The 14,079-nt window shown below is 40.7% G+C and overlaps 1 protein-coding gene across 1 annotated transcript; it reads right to left on the bottom strand.

The window, feature by feature from the left end:
- Positions 1-3,743: 3,743 nt before the first annotated feature.
- Positions 3,744-4,094, bottom strand: LOC109210870 (craniofacial development protein 2-like). The gene has a single exon (XM_019374346.1). The coding sequence runs from the start codon at positions 4,092-4,094 to the stop codon at positions 3,744-3,746; it is 351 nt and encodes a 116-aa protein (XP_019229891.1).
- Positions 4,095-14,079: the final 9,985 nt, after the last annotated feature.

Below are 14,079 nucleotides of genomic sequence, written 5' to 3'. Positions count from 1 at the left end.
GAGACTGATTGATCACAGAGAAGAGGTTAACAAACTTGCTGGAACTACCTTCCTTTCACTGGGGAATTTCACCAAACACATTGGTTGCATCAATGTTATTTCCTTGTTATTGTAGTATTTTTGTTTTAGGGGCAACTCCCTGTGGCCAATATTTTAACAGTTATCCATCAGAAACCACCTTTATCTTGTTCATATTTCTCTCATTTTCTTGTTTTGGGAAATAAGTTTAGCTCTGTTATTCTTCGCTTAGATCCGTTTTCCATCTTTCGATTTAAATTCCTATTGATCGGCTTATTTACGGATCTGCTTAGATCTTTTTGTAAATTTTGGTAATTCGCTTTTGTCGGTTTTTTAATTATTAAAACCGACTGTTGCGTAATATGTTTATCGATTTTTACCTATTTTGTAACAGTCTTTTGGATTTGGTATTGTTTTTACATTCTACATTAAGTTGTTGGGCTCCTGCTTCATGCACGTGCATCCACCTCTAGTACAAAGCTAAAAGACATCAAAATACAGATGGGATTTTGCATATGAGTGGATCAATCCAAACTGCAGCATCAGTGTTTCATATTTAGTAACAAAGCTGCTCCAATGAAACTGGGATATGATTTGTAATTTTCATTTCCAAGGGACTTTTGCAAGTGTGCTAATGATTTTCAACTTGAAAGGAGAATGAATAATTTAAATATACCACACATCAAGAAGTATTTTGTTAATTGTTATTTTCAAATTCGAAATATTACTCGTGATAACCCTTTGTTTGTTCCTTCTCAAGATCTGTGATTTCCCTCTTACCATACATGATGCACATTGTGCTTTTGGTTCAGGCAAGAGACTTCGGCTTGTGCATTTGAGATATGTTGCTGCATACATACACGAAGCTCCTTCACTGACCAAATTATGGAATCTACAAATCATAATTCTTCGTGTATCAATAGATAAACATTTGCAGCTCCCACGAGAGATTTGGACAATGTCAGAGATAAGACATCTCGATATTGGATCCGCAACACATGATGAATCCTCTTGAGGTAGAAAGCCATGGTACTGGAGAACAACAAAAAATTCTCAATAACTTGCACACAACAACATACCCGGTATTATCCCACACCGTGGGTCTGGGGAGGATAGTTTGTACGCAGACCTTATCCCTACCATGTGAGGATAGAGAAGCTGTTTCCAATAGACCCTCGGCTCAGGAAAGCATAAGGACCACATTAATAAAAATATAAACAAGAAGGGACAACACCAAAAAGCCATATAAAAGTAGAATAAAAACAACAAGATAGTAAGGTCATCAACAATGAAAGAAAACAAACCCACTACCAATAGAAAGGGAGACTGCGTGCCAATACTACTGTTATGAACACTCTAGACTACCTACCTACTATCCTAATCCTCGACCTCCATGCCTTCCAATCAAGGATCATGTCCTCGGTCAGCTGAAGCTGCCCCATATGTTGCTTAATCACCTCTCCTCACCTCTTCTTCGGCCTACCTCTACCTCTTTGTAGGCCCTCTAATGTCAACCTCTTACACCCCCTCACGGGGCGTCTATGCTCCTCCTCCTCCTCACATGACCAAACTACCTAAGCCGCACTTCCCGCATCTTGTCCTCAATAGGGGTCACACTCACCATGTCGTGAATAACCTTATTCCTAACCCTATGTAACCCGGTGTGCCGCACATCCATCTCAACATCCTCATCTCTGCTACCTTCATCTTCTAGACATGAGCGATCTTGACTGGCCAACACTCTTGTCACACAAAACACCAGAAGCGAGTCTCCATTTCATCCTTCCTGCCTCAATATGATGTGTGAAATCTTCATCAATCTCCACATCCCCCTGAATAATAAACCCAAGGTACTTAAAACTTCCACTCCGATGACCTTGCCTGTGAGTCCAGCCTCACCTCCCCTTCCCCTCCATGAGTCTCACCATTGGAATTACACTCCAAGCATTCTATCTAGTCTTGCTCAACTTGAAACCTTTAGACTCCAGAATTTGCCTCCATACCTCTAACTGCGCATTCGAACCGCCTCGTGTCTCGTCAATCAATCCAATACCATCTGCAAATAGCATGCACCACGATACCTCCCTTGGATGTGGCGCGTCAGTACGTCCATCGCCAGGGCAAATAAAAAAGGACTGAGTGCCGACCTCTAATGAAACCCCATTATAATCGGAAAATAGTCCGAGTCCCCACCCACCGTCCTCACTCGGGTCTTTGCTCCATCATATATGTCGTTAATCACCCTAACAAGCAACATGTATACCTATACCCTCCAAATATCTCCACAAAACCTCCCTCGGGACTTTATTGTACGTTTTTTCTAAGTCGATGAACACCATATGCAAGTCCTTCTTCCTCTCCCTATACTGCTCCATCGATCTCCTAACAAGGTGGACGGATTCTGTAGTTGAACGCCCCGGCATAAACCCGAACAGGTTCTCAGATATAGACACACTCCTCCTCACCCTTAGCTCTACCACTCTTTCCCAGACTTTCATAGTATGACTAAGCAGCTTGATACCCTGATAGTTATTGCAATTTTGGATATCACCCTTGTTCTTGTATACAGGAACCATCATGCTCCACCTCCACTTTAACGGCATCCTCTTAGTTCTAACAATGACATTAAATAACCTAGTAAGCTACTCCAAGCCCGCCTTGCCCGCACTCTTCCAAAACTGTACCAGCATTTCATCCTGCCCGGCTGCTTTGCCCCTGCTCATCTTACGCATAGCCCCCTCAACCTCATCAACTCTAATCCGCCTACAATACCTAAAGTCACAACGACTGCAGGAGAGTTCCAAATCACCTAGTACAATGCTCCTGTCTCCCTCCTCATTCAAGATACAATGGAAGTAGGTCTGCCATCTCCGACAGATAAGCCCCTCATCCAACAAAACTGTACCTTCTTCGTCCTTGATGCACTTCACTTGGTCCAAGTCACGAGCCTTCCTTTCTCGTACCTTGGCTAACCTGAACAACCTTTTATCACCACCTCGACCCTCGAGTTCCTCATACAAATGACTAAAAGCTACAGTCTTGGCCGCCGTAACTGCTAACTTCTCCTTATTCTTTGCCAACTTATAATGCTCCTCATTCGCCCTCTTCTCCTCCTCGTCCACACATTCCACTAGCTTCAGATACACTGCTTTCTTGGCTTCCACTTTTCCTTGCACCTGTCCATTCCACCACCAATCTCCCTTGTGACCACCAGAGTAACCCTTTGAGACCCCTAACACCTCTCTCGCGGCTTTCCTAATGCACTGCACAGTCATGGTCCAGATAGTGCTTGCGTCTCCACTACTCCTCTAAGCCCCCATAGTTAGCAGCTTGACCCTTAACTCCTACGCTTTAGCTTCCTTCAAGGCTCCCCACTTGATCATATGTTGGTTATACACCACCCTCTTCCTCATGATCTCAAGGTCCATGACCAGGAGCCTATAAAGGGTGGAGAGGTTCTCACTCGGGATGACCTTGCAATCCGTGCAAAGACCTCTATCAGACTTCCTCCAGAGTAGATAATCAATCTGAGTCTCGTCCACCAAACTCTGAAAGGTGACCAAGTGCTCCATCTTCTACGGGAAATCAAGTTTGCTATTACCAATCAAATGCTCTAGCAAAGTCCAGCAGAGATGTTCCTCCTCCGTTTCTATTTCCAAAACAAAAGCCACCATGCACATTATCATACCCCCAGATGTCGCTCTAATATGGTCGTTCAAATTTCCTTATATGAAAAGCTTCTCAGTATACGGGATACCCCGCACCATATCATCCAAATCCTCCCAGAAACGCCTCTTGACTTCCTCATCTAAGCCTTCTTGGGGTGCGTATGCACTGATTATGTTCAAAGTAAAACCTCCAACAATTAGCTTAATAGTCATCAACCTGTCATTCACCATCCTAACCTCCACCACTAGATCATGGAGGTCCTTATCAACTAAGATACCTACCCCTTTCCTGCTCCGCAGCCTCCCAGTATACCATAGTTTGAACCTGTCCGCATCCCGCACCTTATCTCCTACCCATCTAGTCTCCTGTACACAAGCTATATTAATCTTCCTTTTCTCGAGAATCATCGCTAACTCTACAAATTTTTCAATCAAAGTTCCTATGTTCCAAGACCCCACTCTCAGCCTAGTAGCTCCTTAGCCCTCTTACCTTATTACCCCCTGCACCCCCTCCCCCGCGATGACACCCACGAGGACAAGACCTTACCCAACCATCGTTCACCAAAGCCTCTATAATCTAGGAGTCACTATGCAAGCACTATCCGAAAACAAGCGATAAAAACAAAATGAATAACCGAAATATAATCTACCACTAAAGGTCGCAAAACAAGTGAAGAAATAAAATAAAGGAACTAAAGGGAACTATAATCTACAACTAAAGGTCAGGAAAACAGGTGAAGAAAATACAATAAAAGAGCTAAAGGGGACTACAATCTACAACTAAAGGTCAGAAAGAAAATGTGCAAAACTAAATCAGAACTACTATTGGATATATTAAATAAAGATTCAAAATAAAGATGTAAACAAGTGGATAACAATATAAACAGGTAGGCAAAGCTAATGCAACTAATATGACAATGTTAGGGCAAATACTAACTAATGATTCAAGAAAAAAAATAGGCAGGCAAGGAGATATAATTAAGCTAAAGTATCAAACTATCAAAATATTCAGACAAGAGAGGAACAATAGAACCTAGATTGCAGCCCTTGAAGTTAAACGAAATCTGGCTGGCGATGATGGATCTCAACGAGCTAGCTGAAAGGGACAACCCGAAAAACCTAGGCCAATCATTCTTGAGCCTTGATCACTGGGAGACGAAACACGTACCGGAAAACCACCTAGACAGGAGCTCACACGCCGGTTCGTGATGGGACTATGCCGGATTGACTGGTCTGGGTGGAATCGGCCGATAAATCCCCACACAAAAGCAGTTGGCGAGAGAGAGAGAGAGAGAGAGAGAGAGAGAGAGAGAGAGAGAGAGAGAGAGGGAGATAGAGAGAGATAAATGGAGTTCCGGCACCGGATTCCGGCCAGTTGCAGTGGAGAAAGAAAAGAGAGGGAGGAGGGGGAAGAGAGAGAGAAAGAGAAAGAGAAAGAAAGGATGATGGGCATAGAAAACAAGAGAGGGCGAAGAGAAGAAGGGTTATTACCTTACCTGAATGTGAAACCCAAAAATGGATTGTTATTGCATATAATTTTTTAACACAAAGATCTAACTATTTAACTTTCAAGCGATTATGCGGGAGGTGGATAACACCAACTATAATTCATTCACAACTATAAATCATTGAAGATTTCAAAAAACCTTCTATTAATCAACCGTCAGATTGGCAATAATAAAAGGTAAAAAATCCTTCTATAATTCAATAACTTGCACACACTTGCTCTCAATTATTCTCCTGTTGTGGCGAAAATACTAAAAAGAACACCCAATCTAAATAAACTAAAGATTTCAGGTTTACATATGGGTCCTAAGTGGTCTACTTTTCTTGATTGTCTCAGTTTTCTACTGGGGGCTGTCCTTGTCACGACCCAAGTTCTCCCTCCGTGAACTGTCGTGACGACACCTAGTCTCTAAGACTAGGTAAGCCTAACAAATTGCGGAAAAAGGAAATAAAATACGAAACTAGCAAGTTGCGGGTAAAACGTAATTAAAGAGTTTAAAATGCCGCTCGGCATATACAATACACACTCTCAAAACTAAATCAAAACTCCCAAAACCCGAAATCTCATGAAATCACTAGCTAGAGAAAACTACATAGCATTCTAACTCCAGAATTTCTAATCAAAAGTAAATATAGGAAGTCTAAAGCTAAAGGGGAGAATAGAGAGGGACTTCTAGGTCTGTGGACGCGGCAGATATACCTCGAAGTCTCTGATATCGCCCACCTCACTGATAGAACGGCTGAGCAGAAGAACCTGGATCTGCACACGAAAAAGATGTGCAGGAAAGGGCATGAGTACACCATAGCAGTACCCAGTAAGTGCCAAGCCTAACCTCGGTCAAGTAGTGACGAGGAAAGGTCAGGGCCCTACTGGTTTTATATATATATATATATATATATATATATATATATATATATATATATATATATATATATATATATATATAGCAGATAAAGCAGATAAAGCAGTATGAAATGTGACAGTATAATTAAGATATTAACAATCGATAAAGAATAAAGTCATAGAAAGAAACAACTCAGAACATAGAGATAGCAACAGGGATCTCCTAGGATATCTTCCCGTAGTCCCAAACGTAATTGTGCAGAGGATCTCCCGGGATATCGTCCCGTAGTCCAAATCATAAATATGTAAGGGAATCTCCCGGAATACCGATCCGTAGTCCCGAAGTAATTATCCAATACAGGGGGGATCTCCTAGGATATCGTCCCGTAGTCCCAAATATAAATGTGCAGGGGGATCTCCCGGAATACCGATCCGTAGTCCCAAAGTAAACATGCTGGGGATCTCCCGGGATATCGTCCCGTAGTCCCCAAGTAAACACACAACAGTCTCAAGAAAGAATCTACGGTTCTATCCAAGTTCGTACCAAAAAAACAGAGATTTCTATTCTAAACATGGTGCACATAATTCAAGTAAATAGTTTAAGCAGATAGAATAGTTAAGTCACTTAAGCATGCTTTCCTAAGCTAAACAGTAGGCTTTAAAATACAAGTAGTGTTCAACAAAAGGGAAACACAGATATTTACTTAGCGAAAATGGGGTTTTCCAACAATTAGCACGTGTACGCATTCGTCACCTCACATACACGACATTTATATAACAATAATACCAAATCCTAAGGGGAGTTTCCCCCCACACAAGGTTAGGCAAGCCACATACCTCGAACCAGCTCAAATCAATCCGATCTTACGCTCTTGCCACGAGTATTCAACTCCGAGTGGCCGAAATCTAATCAAATCAATTGCATAATGTAAATATAACTTAAAGTAACTAATTTAACTAATTAATTCGAAGCTAAAATGCGAAATTAGGAAAATCTCCCCAAAAAGTCCCCCGGGCCCACACCTCGGAATCAGGTAAAATTTGCAAATTTTGAGCACCCGATCAGTCACGAGCACACTCGAAGAAAAATTATCAAAATTCGACGTCAAAATCTCACTCAAAATTCGGATTTTCAATTGGGGAACTTTTCTCCTATTTTCAAACTTTTACCCTCAATTTCCTTTATTAGAAGAGGAAAACAACAATCGATTATAGTATTATGATCAAAATCGAGTTAGAATTCGTTACCCAATGATTCTCCTTTAAAATTCCTCGAAAAATCGTCTCCCACCGAGCTCCAATCCGATTTTTGTGTTATGAAATCTCAAAACCTCGAATTTTCTATATCTGCCCAGTGATGCCCGCATATGCCCCCCAGGACCGCACCTGCGGTCCCGCTTCTGCGGCTAGGACTCCACATCTGTGGATTTTCATTAAATCCCCAAGCACCGCAGCTGTCGCGCCCCCTTTCTCTCGCAAAATCGGGTTTGTGACCTTTTGGTTGGGACAACTCGTTCCTTTTGGGAAAGAGGGTTTGCATCTTTGAAGAGTCGCCACCTAACGATTTATGGTGTGTTAGGGCACCTATAGGGTTCATTTATAACTACGTTTGATAACCAGAGACAGGGTAAGGGCTTGAAATTATCCTAAGTGGAAGGTGTTAGGCACCCCTCAGGATCCAGTAGTGTGGTTTCCGGCCAGACAGTTTTGTGTGAATTTGTACAATTAGCAAATAAACAAGTATGACTCAAATAGTAGGGGACTTAAGTTTAAATACACAGATGCTTGAAAAAAAACAGTTAATGAAAGGAAGTACAATCTAAGTGTAATTGTGAATGTAAAGGAGTGTCCTAGGTTGGTTAGCCTATAGGATCACATCAGTACAATGCTCGGTAATCACTCCTTAAAAAGGGGCTATCGTGGCATTAGCGCACCGGTCATCATATCCATATCTACCCTTTCCCGCCTCGTGAAGGTAATTAAAGTGAGGGTTGGTCTTGACCCCTATTGCATGTTGTTACCCGTCCCTTCCTATAAGTACCGAGGAATTTAGGACTCCTATCCTATAAAAGGGGGGTTCTAGGCAGACCCTCAAGTTTAAAGGTAAAATACTAGGCGACAAATAAGAACACATAGGACTGCATTTAGGGGAGAGAACACAGAAAACAGATAGAAGGCTCAGGTATACCTCCAAAAGTAATGCACATAGACAGCACGGCTCATACACAGATAAGGTCCACATTTGAACTCAGAATCCTAAAGCATGGTATCTAAGTGATTTTAAAACATAACAGAGACAGATTTATTACATGACTCAGAGAAGAAGTCCTAATTAAGCTTGCCTACTGATTTTAACACGTTGACAGTTAAACATTAATCACAAAGACGATTCTGGTCTTATTTAAAGTTGGTTGCCTAAGGCTTGCCTAGGCGCGGAATACAGATGACTACATTTTATATAGTGAAAAAAGGCAGGCTTTTAAAGCGGACTCTTGAATCCNGCAGTTTTTGAAAGAACTTGTTTTAGAGAAAATAAACCATTAATTAAACCAGTTTCGAAATGAACTAAAACGTGGACTGGGGTTGATTTATTTAACTAAACTAGTTAAGATCTATAGGCAGAATTTCTAGAGTTATTCCCTATAGGCATGACATCTAGTTGTTTAACACTGATTTCAGAAACTTTGCAGGCATGATGACCAATGAAAGAAAACATGTAACACTTGTTATAACAGAACCAGGATTAAATTATATCCTAAGGTATGGCATCTATTTGTGAAACTAATTTTGAGACCTATTAAACATGATTTCTAACATGGTAAGGCAAGTATAGTAAAATCCTACTAAACATGATTTCTAACATTGTAAGGCAAGTATAGTAAAACCCTATAGGCATGGTTTCTAACATGGTAAGGCCAAAAATAGTGAAATGTAAAGTCCTATAGGCATGGTTTTTACCTGCCTTACCCCACAAACATGTAAATACCCGCCCTTTTCACTAGTTACCCCAATATTCGTTTACAAATTATTACAGACCATGTGAATGAATTACATAAGAAAAGTAAAAATTACACTATTGAGAGCCTGAAACAGGCCCAGACTTTCAGCACCTGATTAGGACTTCCTCCTTGAGTTATGTAATAAACCACCTCAAGTGCCAAGATTGTTCCATAGCCTTTCTCATATTTATGTGTGTCAGAGTTTCCTAAGGACCTCAAGGGATCCCGGGCATGGCTCACACAAAAGGGGAAGAACCTATTGGTCAAAGAGTATATGTGAGAGTGCTTGACATAGATTTAAAAGAGTTGAGTTGGAAACAATTTTGACAATGATTAGTTTGAAATAAGTATTGGAAGGCAATGGAAGAGTTTGCCTTAGTGAAAACCAGCTTGAAGAAGAAAAGAGACAGGACAATCAGCAACTCAAGACAAAATCAACATGCATAGTTCAAACACAAACAGGGAAAGAAGGAACTAGGGACAAGTAGTTCATATGCGAAAGCATATTTGCACACAGGTTAACACCAGAAAAATACTACAGAACTTAAATAGTCAGAACAATAGTCTATCACAAAGTGTTTATGCCATGAGCTTAACAACATCATATTTAAGGGGTGCTAAGTAGAGTTACAGATTAGGTTTAGGGGAAAGGGTTTAGGTTCACATAGTAACTAGGTGTCATGCTTATAATGTATTGGGGGTTAAGGGGTAGGGCAGAATAGTAGTAGAAAATGTAAGAAAGCAGCAGGCATGCTGAATTACAGGGTAATCACATGGCAAAACAGGCATGCTAATTGAAAGGGAGACAGCAAAACCACAAGTAGAAGCATAAGAGAAACAAAAGGAAGTGCAATACAAATAGAGACATATTGTTTTGGAGGTTGTAAATTAAACTGAAAACATACGTGTAAAAATGACTTAATAGGTGTAGAGTGAGGAGTGAGGAGCAGTACAATGAAGGGAAGTAGAGCAGTAGAGTAGTAGAACAATAGAGCAGTAGAGCAATGTAACCACTCAGTTTTGGCTTGCATCCAACTGAGTATCAAGTAAGAGAGTATGTATGTGTGTAAGAGAGAGTTCAGAACAGTGTCATTGTTCGTTCCTTATGCTAATGAGAGGGTAGAGTATTTATAGTTTTAGAACAGGCAGGAAAATAAGGTAATAGGTACTGACTTAGCACAATTATAGAAATAATACAAATCAGAATCAATTAAAGACCCGGACTTCCTTCAATTGGGGAGTCATAGTTCAAACGGGTACAAGTTGTATCAAATAGGGAAAAGAATTACTTATATGACTAATTTTACCACAGTAGGAGCAGTAAAAGCATGTGGCATGTAATAAGGACTAAGTACAGAATATTTTCAAGTAAGGAAAGTACACGTTAAATAACTAACAGCATATTTGTGCACATAAATAAGGTAGAGTAGAATTTTAGTTCTGAAAGTTAGTTCAAAGAATCACGAATGAGATTGAAAATCACAGGGAATCAGCACTAACTAAGGAAAGTATCACAAAAGTAAGGAAGCAATTCGAAAAATCAGTACAGAATTACAAGGAAAATACACAAAATCACAGATTCGGGGAGATATCGCAGGTCTAAGGAGATTACACAAAAATCAATATAAATTATCATGTGAACAATCAATAAAACAAATAGTTGGACCTATTAAACGATAAATAACATGTTTGAACAAAATCAGAGAAACCCTAAGAACGGATTAGAGCAGGAAGTGCAAGAGCATATAGAACATACTAGAATGTTTGTGAGAGACATGCAAACACATCGCAAACAGACTCAAACTTCAAATCGAGTCCAGAAGTATTAGGGTTTCTTAACAAAAATGAATCGAGCAAAAGGAATGACTCAAGTGATGTTTAAACATGCTAATATCCCAAAGTAATTGCTAAAAAATAGAAAGAAATCATTTTTTTGCAAAAGGGTTTTTAAACCCTAGTCTGAAAAATGAGGAATCATTTGAAATCAGAGAAATCTTTTGAGGAAAACATGTGAGAACCTTAAAAGACACATAGATACCTCACAAATCTAAAAAGATCGGAGGATTTAAAGCTAGGGTTTCCAGAGAAAACCCAAAGGAGGAGAAAAGAGCTTAAAATATCACCGGCTTTTGGCCGGAAGATGTAGAGATCTTACTCTAACGGCCATAGGTGGCCGGAAAACATGGCATGAGACCGGAGATGGGAGTGGACCGCCTCAGGGTCACTCGAGAGCCTCCACCGGTGACACAGGTGTGAAAGACGGATCCATAAGGTCGATGAGAAGTGGAAACTTCATGGTTTCTGGCGAGGAGATGGCCAGAGAGGGGAGAGACAGAGCTCAGGAGACGAAGGTTCTAGAGAGAATTGAGAGGATTCAGAGAGACGGGTGAGAAGTGAGACGGGGGGAAAAATGAGCAAGGGGGTAGTCGTTTATGGGGTCGATGGATTAAAAACGGAAGGAAATAATGTGGACCGTTGATCTGGGAGATCAACGGTCGAGATTAAAAAGGGTAGGTTGGGTTCCGGGTTTGGGTATGGGTCAATAGGGTGTGGGTCGGGTTTTAGTTGTAAAATTGGGCTGGGAATTGGGGTCCTGATTTGGCTATAATTGAAAGCCAATTTGGCTATAATTTAAATAGCCAGTTTTTCCCTATTTAATTTATAAAAAATAGTAGACAATTTCTTAAAAAATAATTTAGAATGCTAAAATGATTTATGATACATAATTAGCAAATTAAAATACAGGATCCAATTTTATGCATAAAACATAATTATATCTGAAAAGGGATAACATTGCAATTATGTGCAATTTAGCTTTAAAAATACTAAATGTAATGGCAAAAAATATATAAAAATTACCTTAGCCGTATTTTGACATAAATATAGAAATCCAATAGATGAATTATCAAAATAATAATTTTGGAAATAATTATTGGGGATTTTATGGATAAAAAGGGAGAAAAATAAATCAATTTAAACCTTTAAAATTATGTGAAAAGTAATAAAAACCTTGGGCATGCTTATATATGCATATATATGCTATTTCGAAGGTATTTTTGCATATTTAAAAAAATAGGGAAAAATTGGGTATCAATAGTTGCCCCTCTTTACCCGGGAAGGATGAAAGAATTTTCGGATAAAGAAATGATGGCCAATTTTGACCGAGCGATACGGTTTGAGAGATTAGGCCGCACCCTGGCTTCTGAGCTGCCTACATATCCCTGGTTCTACAGGAATCAGGCCATGTGTAGTTGTGGATTCATCGGCGAAGTTTACCGGTGAAGTCATCTCAAGAGCGGACGCAACATCTAGGGCCGGGTGAGTGAACGGTTTACGGGAATGGTGAGGTTTGATATGGCTGGGAAAACTGGAGCGGGATTGCTCCTGCTGGGATAGCCGTTGCTCGCCGGGCTACCTGCAAATAAACGATACAAGCATATATTGCGTAATTTAACATGATGCAAATTCCCGTTGGACCATGAATATTGTCTTTGGACGGTTAGGACTGGCGTACTCAGACCATGAAATGATGTTCTCTGGCTATGAGGATGGTGCCTCCGAACCATGACACCTTTGAATAATGATATGCAAAAGATTGAAAGAGATCCTCGAGCCATAACATGGTGTTCTCGGGCCATGAAGATGGTGCCTCCGAACGATGACGCCTTTGGATGAGTTGGCGATATTTCATCCCATGAAGGATGCAGTAATATGATGCGGACAAGACAGAGCTTAGCTCGTAGGAAAAGTGAGATAAATAGTGCTTGAGATAGTGCTTAGTTTCGAAAAATTGGAGGCAGAGCTTAGCCTCGAAAGGCAGGAGAGTAGCCTTATGCAAAGATGCGAGTGCAGATGGAGGTAGAGCTTAACCTCAGAAGGCAGAATGGTAGCCTTATGCAATGCAGATGCAGATGGAGACTGCGTTTAGTCTCGGAAGGCAGAATTGTAGCCTTATGCAAATTGGAAGTCAGAATAGTAGCCTTATGCAATGCAAATGCAGATGGAGGTGGAGCTTAACCTCGGAAGGCAGGATGGTAGCCTTATGCAAATTGGAAAGCAGAATAGTAGCCTTATGCAATGCAAATGCAGATGGAGGTAGAGCTTAACCTCGGAAGGCAGAATGGTAGCCGTATGCAAGTTGGAAGGCAGAATAGTAGCCTTATGGAAGAATAAAATAACAAATGACAGTAGAGCTTTCTTAGCTGATAGCAGATTGCGACATTGTGATTACCGGGAGCATTGTGACTACGGAGCATTACTGGTGTGTGCTAATAGCAAATGTTGGCAAGTGCAACGGTTCTGAGAACAATGTTTGTTCCCTGGACGTACAGTATGTTTAAGGATTTCACAATCCTAGCGCCTGCATCCAAAGAAAAATCGCGAGTTTTGTAAAGGGGAGGTTAGTACGTATCACTGTTGACTTTGCTTAACTCGTTTGGCTTTGATCTGGTTATACCGTCTGTATTTATTGGGGTAGCGTTGCTAAACAAAGTAGTTTCAACATGCATGATTTTGTAAAAGTATGACATAAATGTATGATTAAAAAAAAGAAAATAGCTTTTAGATGAACCGACGACTGTGACGTGGTTCAGGACATTGCAACCTCTCTTGCTACGGAATTTTGAGGGTCCTCCTCAAAATTCTGCCCCAGTTTGATGGGTTGACGTTTCTGACTGCTGCTCGTGTGGCGATCGGCTTAATTTACTTTGGAATTTTGAGGGTCCTCCTCAAAATTCTGCCCCAGTTTCCAATTGCGGGGGGGGGGTGAAAATTTTATTGAATTGTGACCGAACCCATAGGGCTGCCTATGTATCCCCTCTTAAACGGGAATCAGGTCAGGCGTAGTTCAATTTACATCATATAAGGAAAGCATAAAGATTACACATAGTAACGCTTGACTGCATCTGAATTGATCGGCTTTGGCCAGACTTCTCCGTCCATTTCTGCAAGTATGAGGGCTCCTCCTGTCAAAACCCGGTGAAGCATGTATGGACCCTGCCAGTTGGGAGAGAACTTCCCTTTGGCTTCAACTTGATTCGGAAAA

The sequence above is a fragment of the Nicotiana attenuata genome, unplaced genomic scaffold (genome assembly GCF_001879085.1).
Source record: "Nicotiana attenuata strain UT unplaced genomic scaffold, NIATTr2, whole genome shotgun sequence".
Classification (NCBI taxonomy): domain Eukaryota; kingdom Viridiplantae; phylum Streptophyta; class Magnoliopsida; order Solanales; family Solanaceae; genus Nicotiana; species Nicotiana attenuata.
Note: the sequence above shows the minus strand (reverse complement) of the source record. Positions and strands in the feature narration are given on the sequence as shown.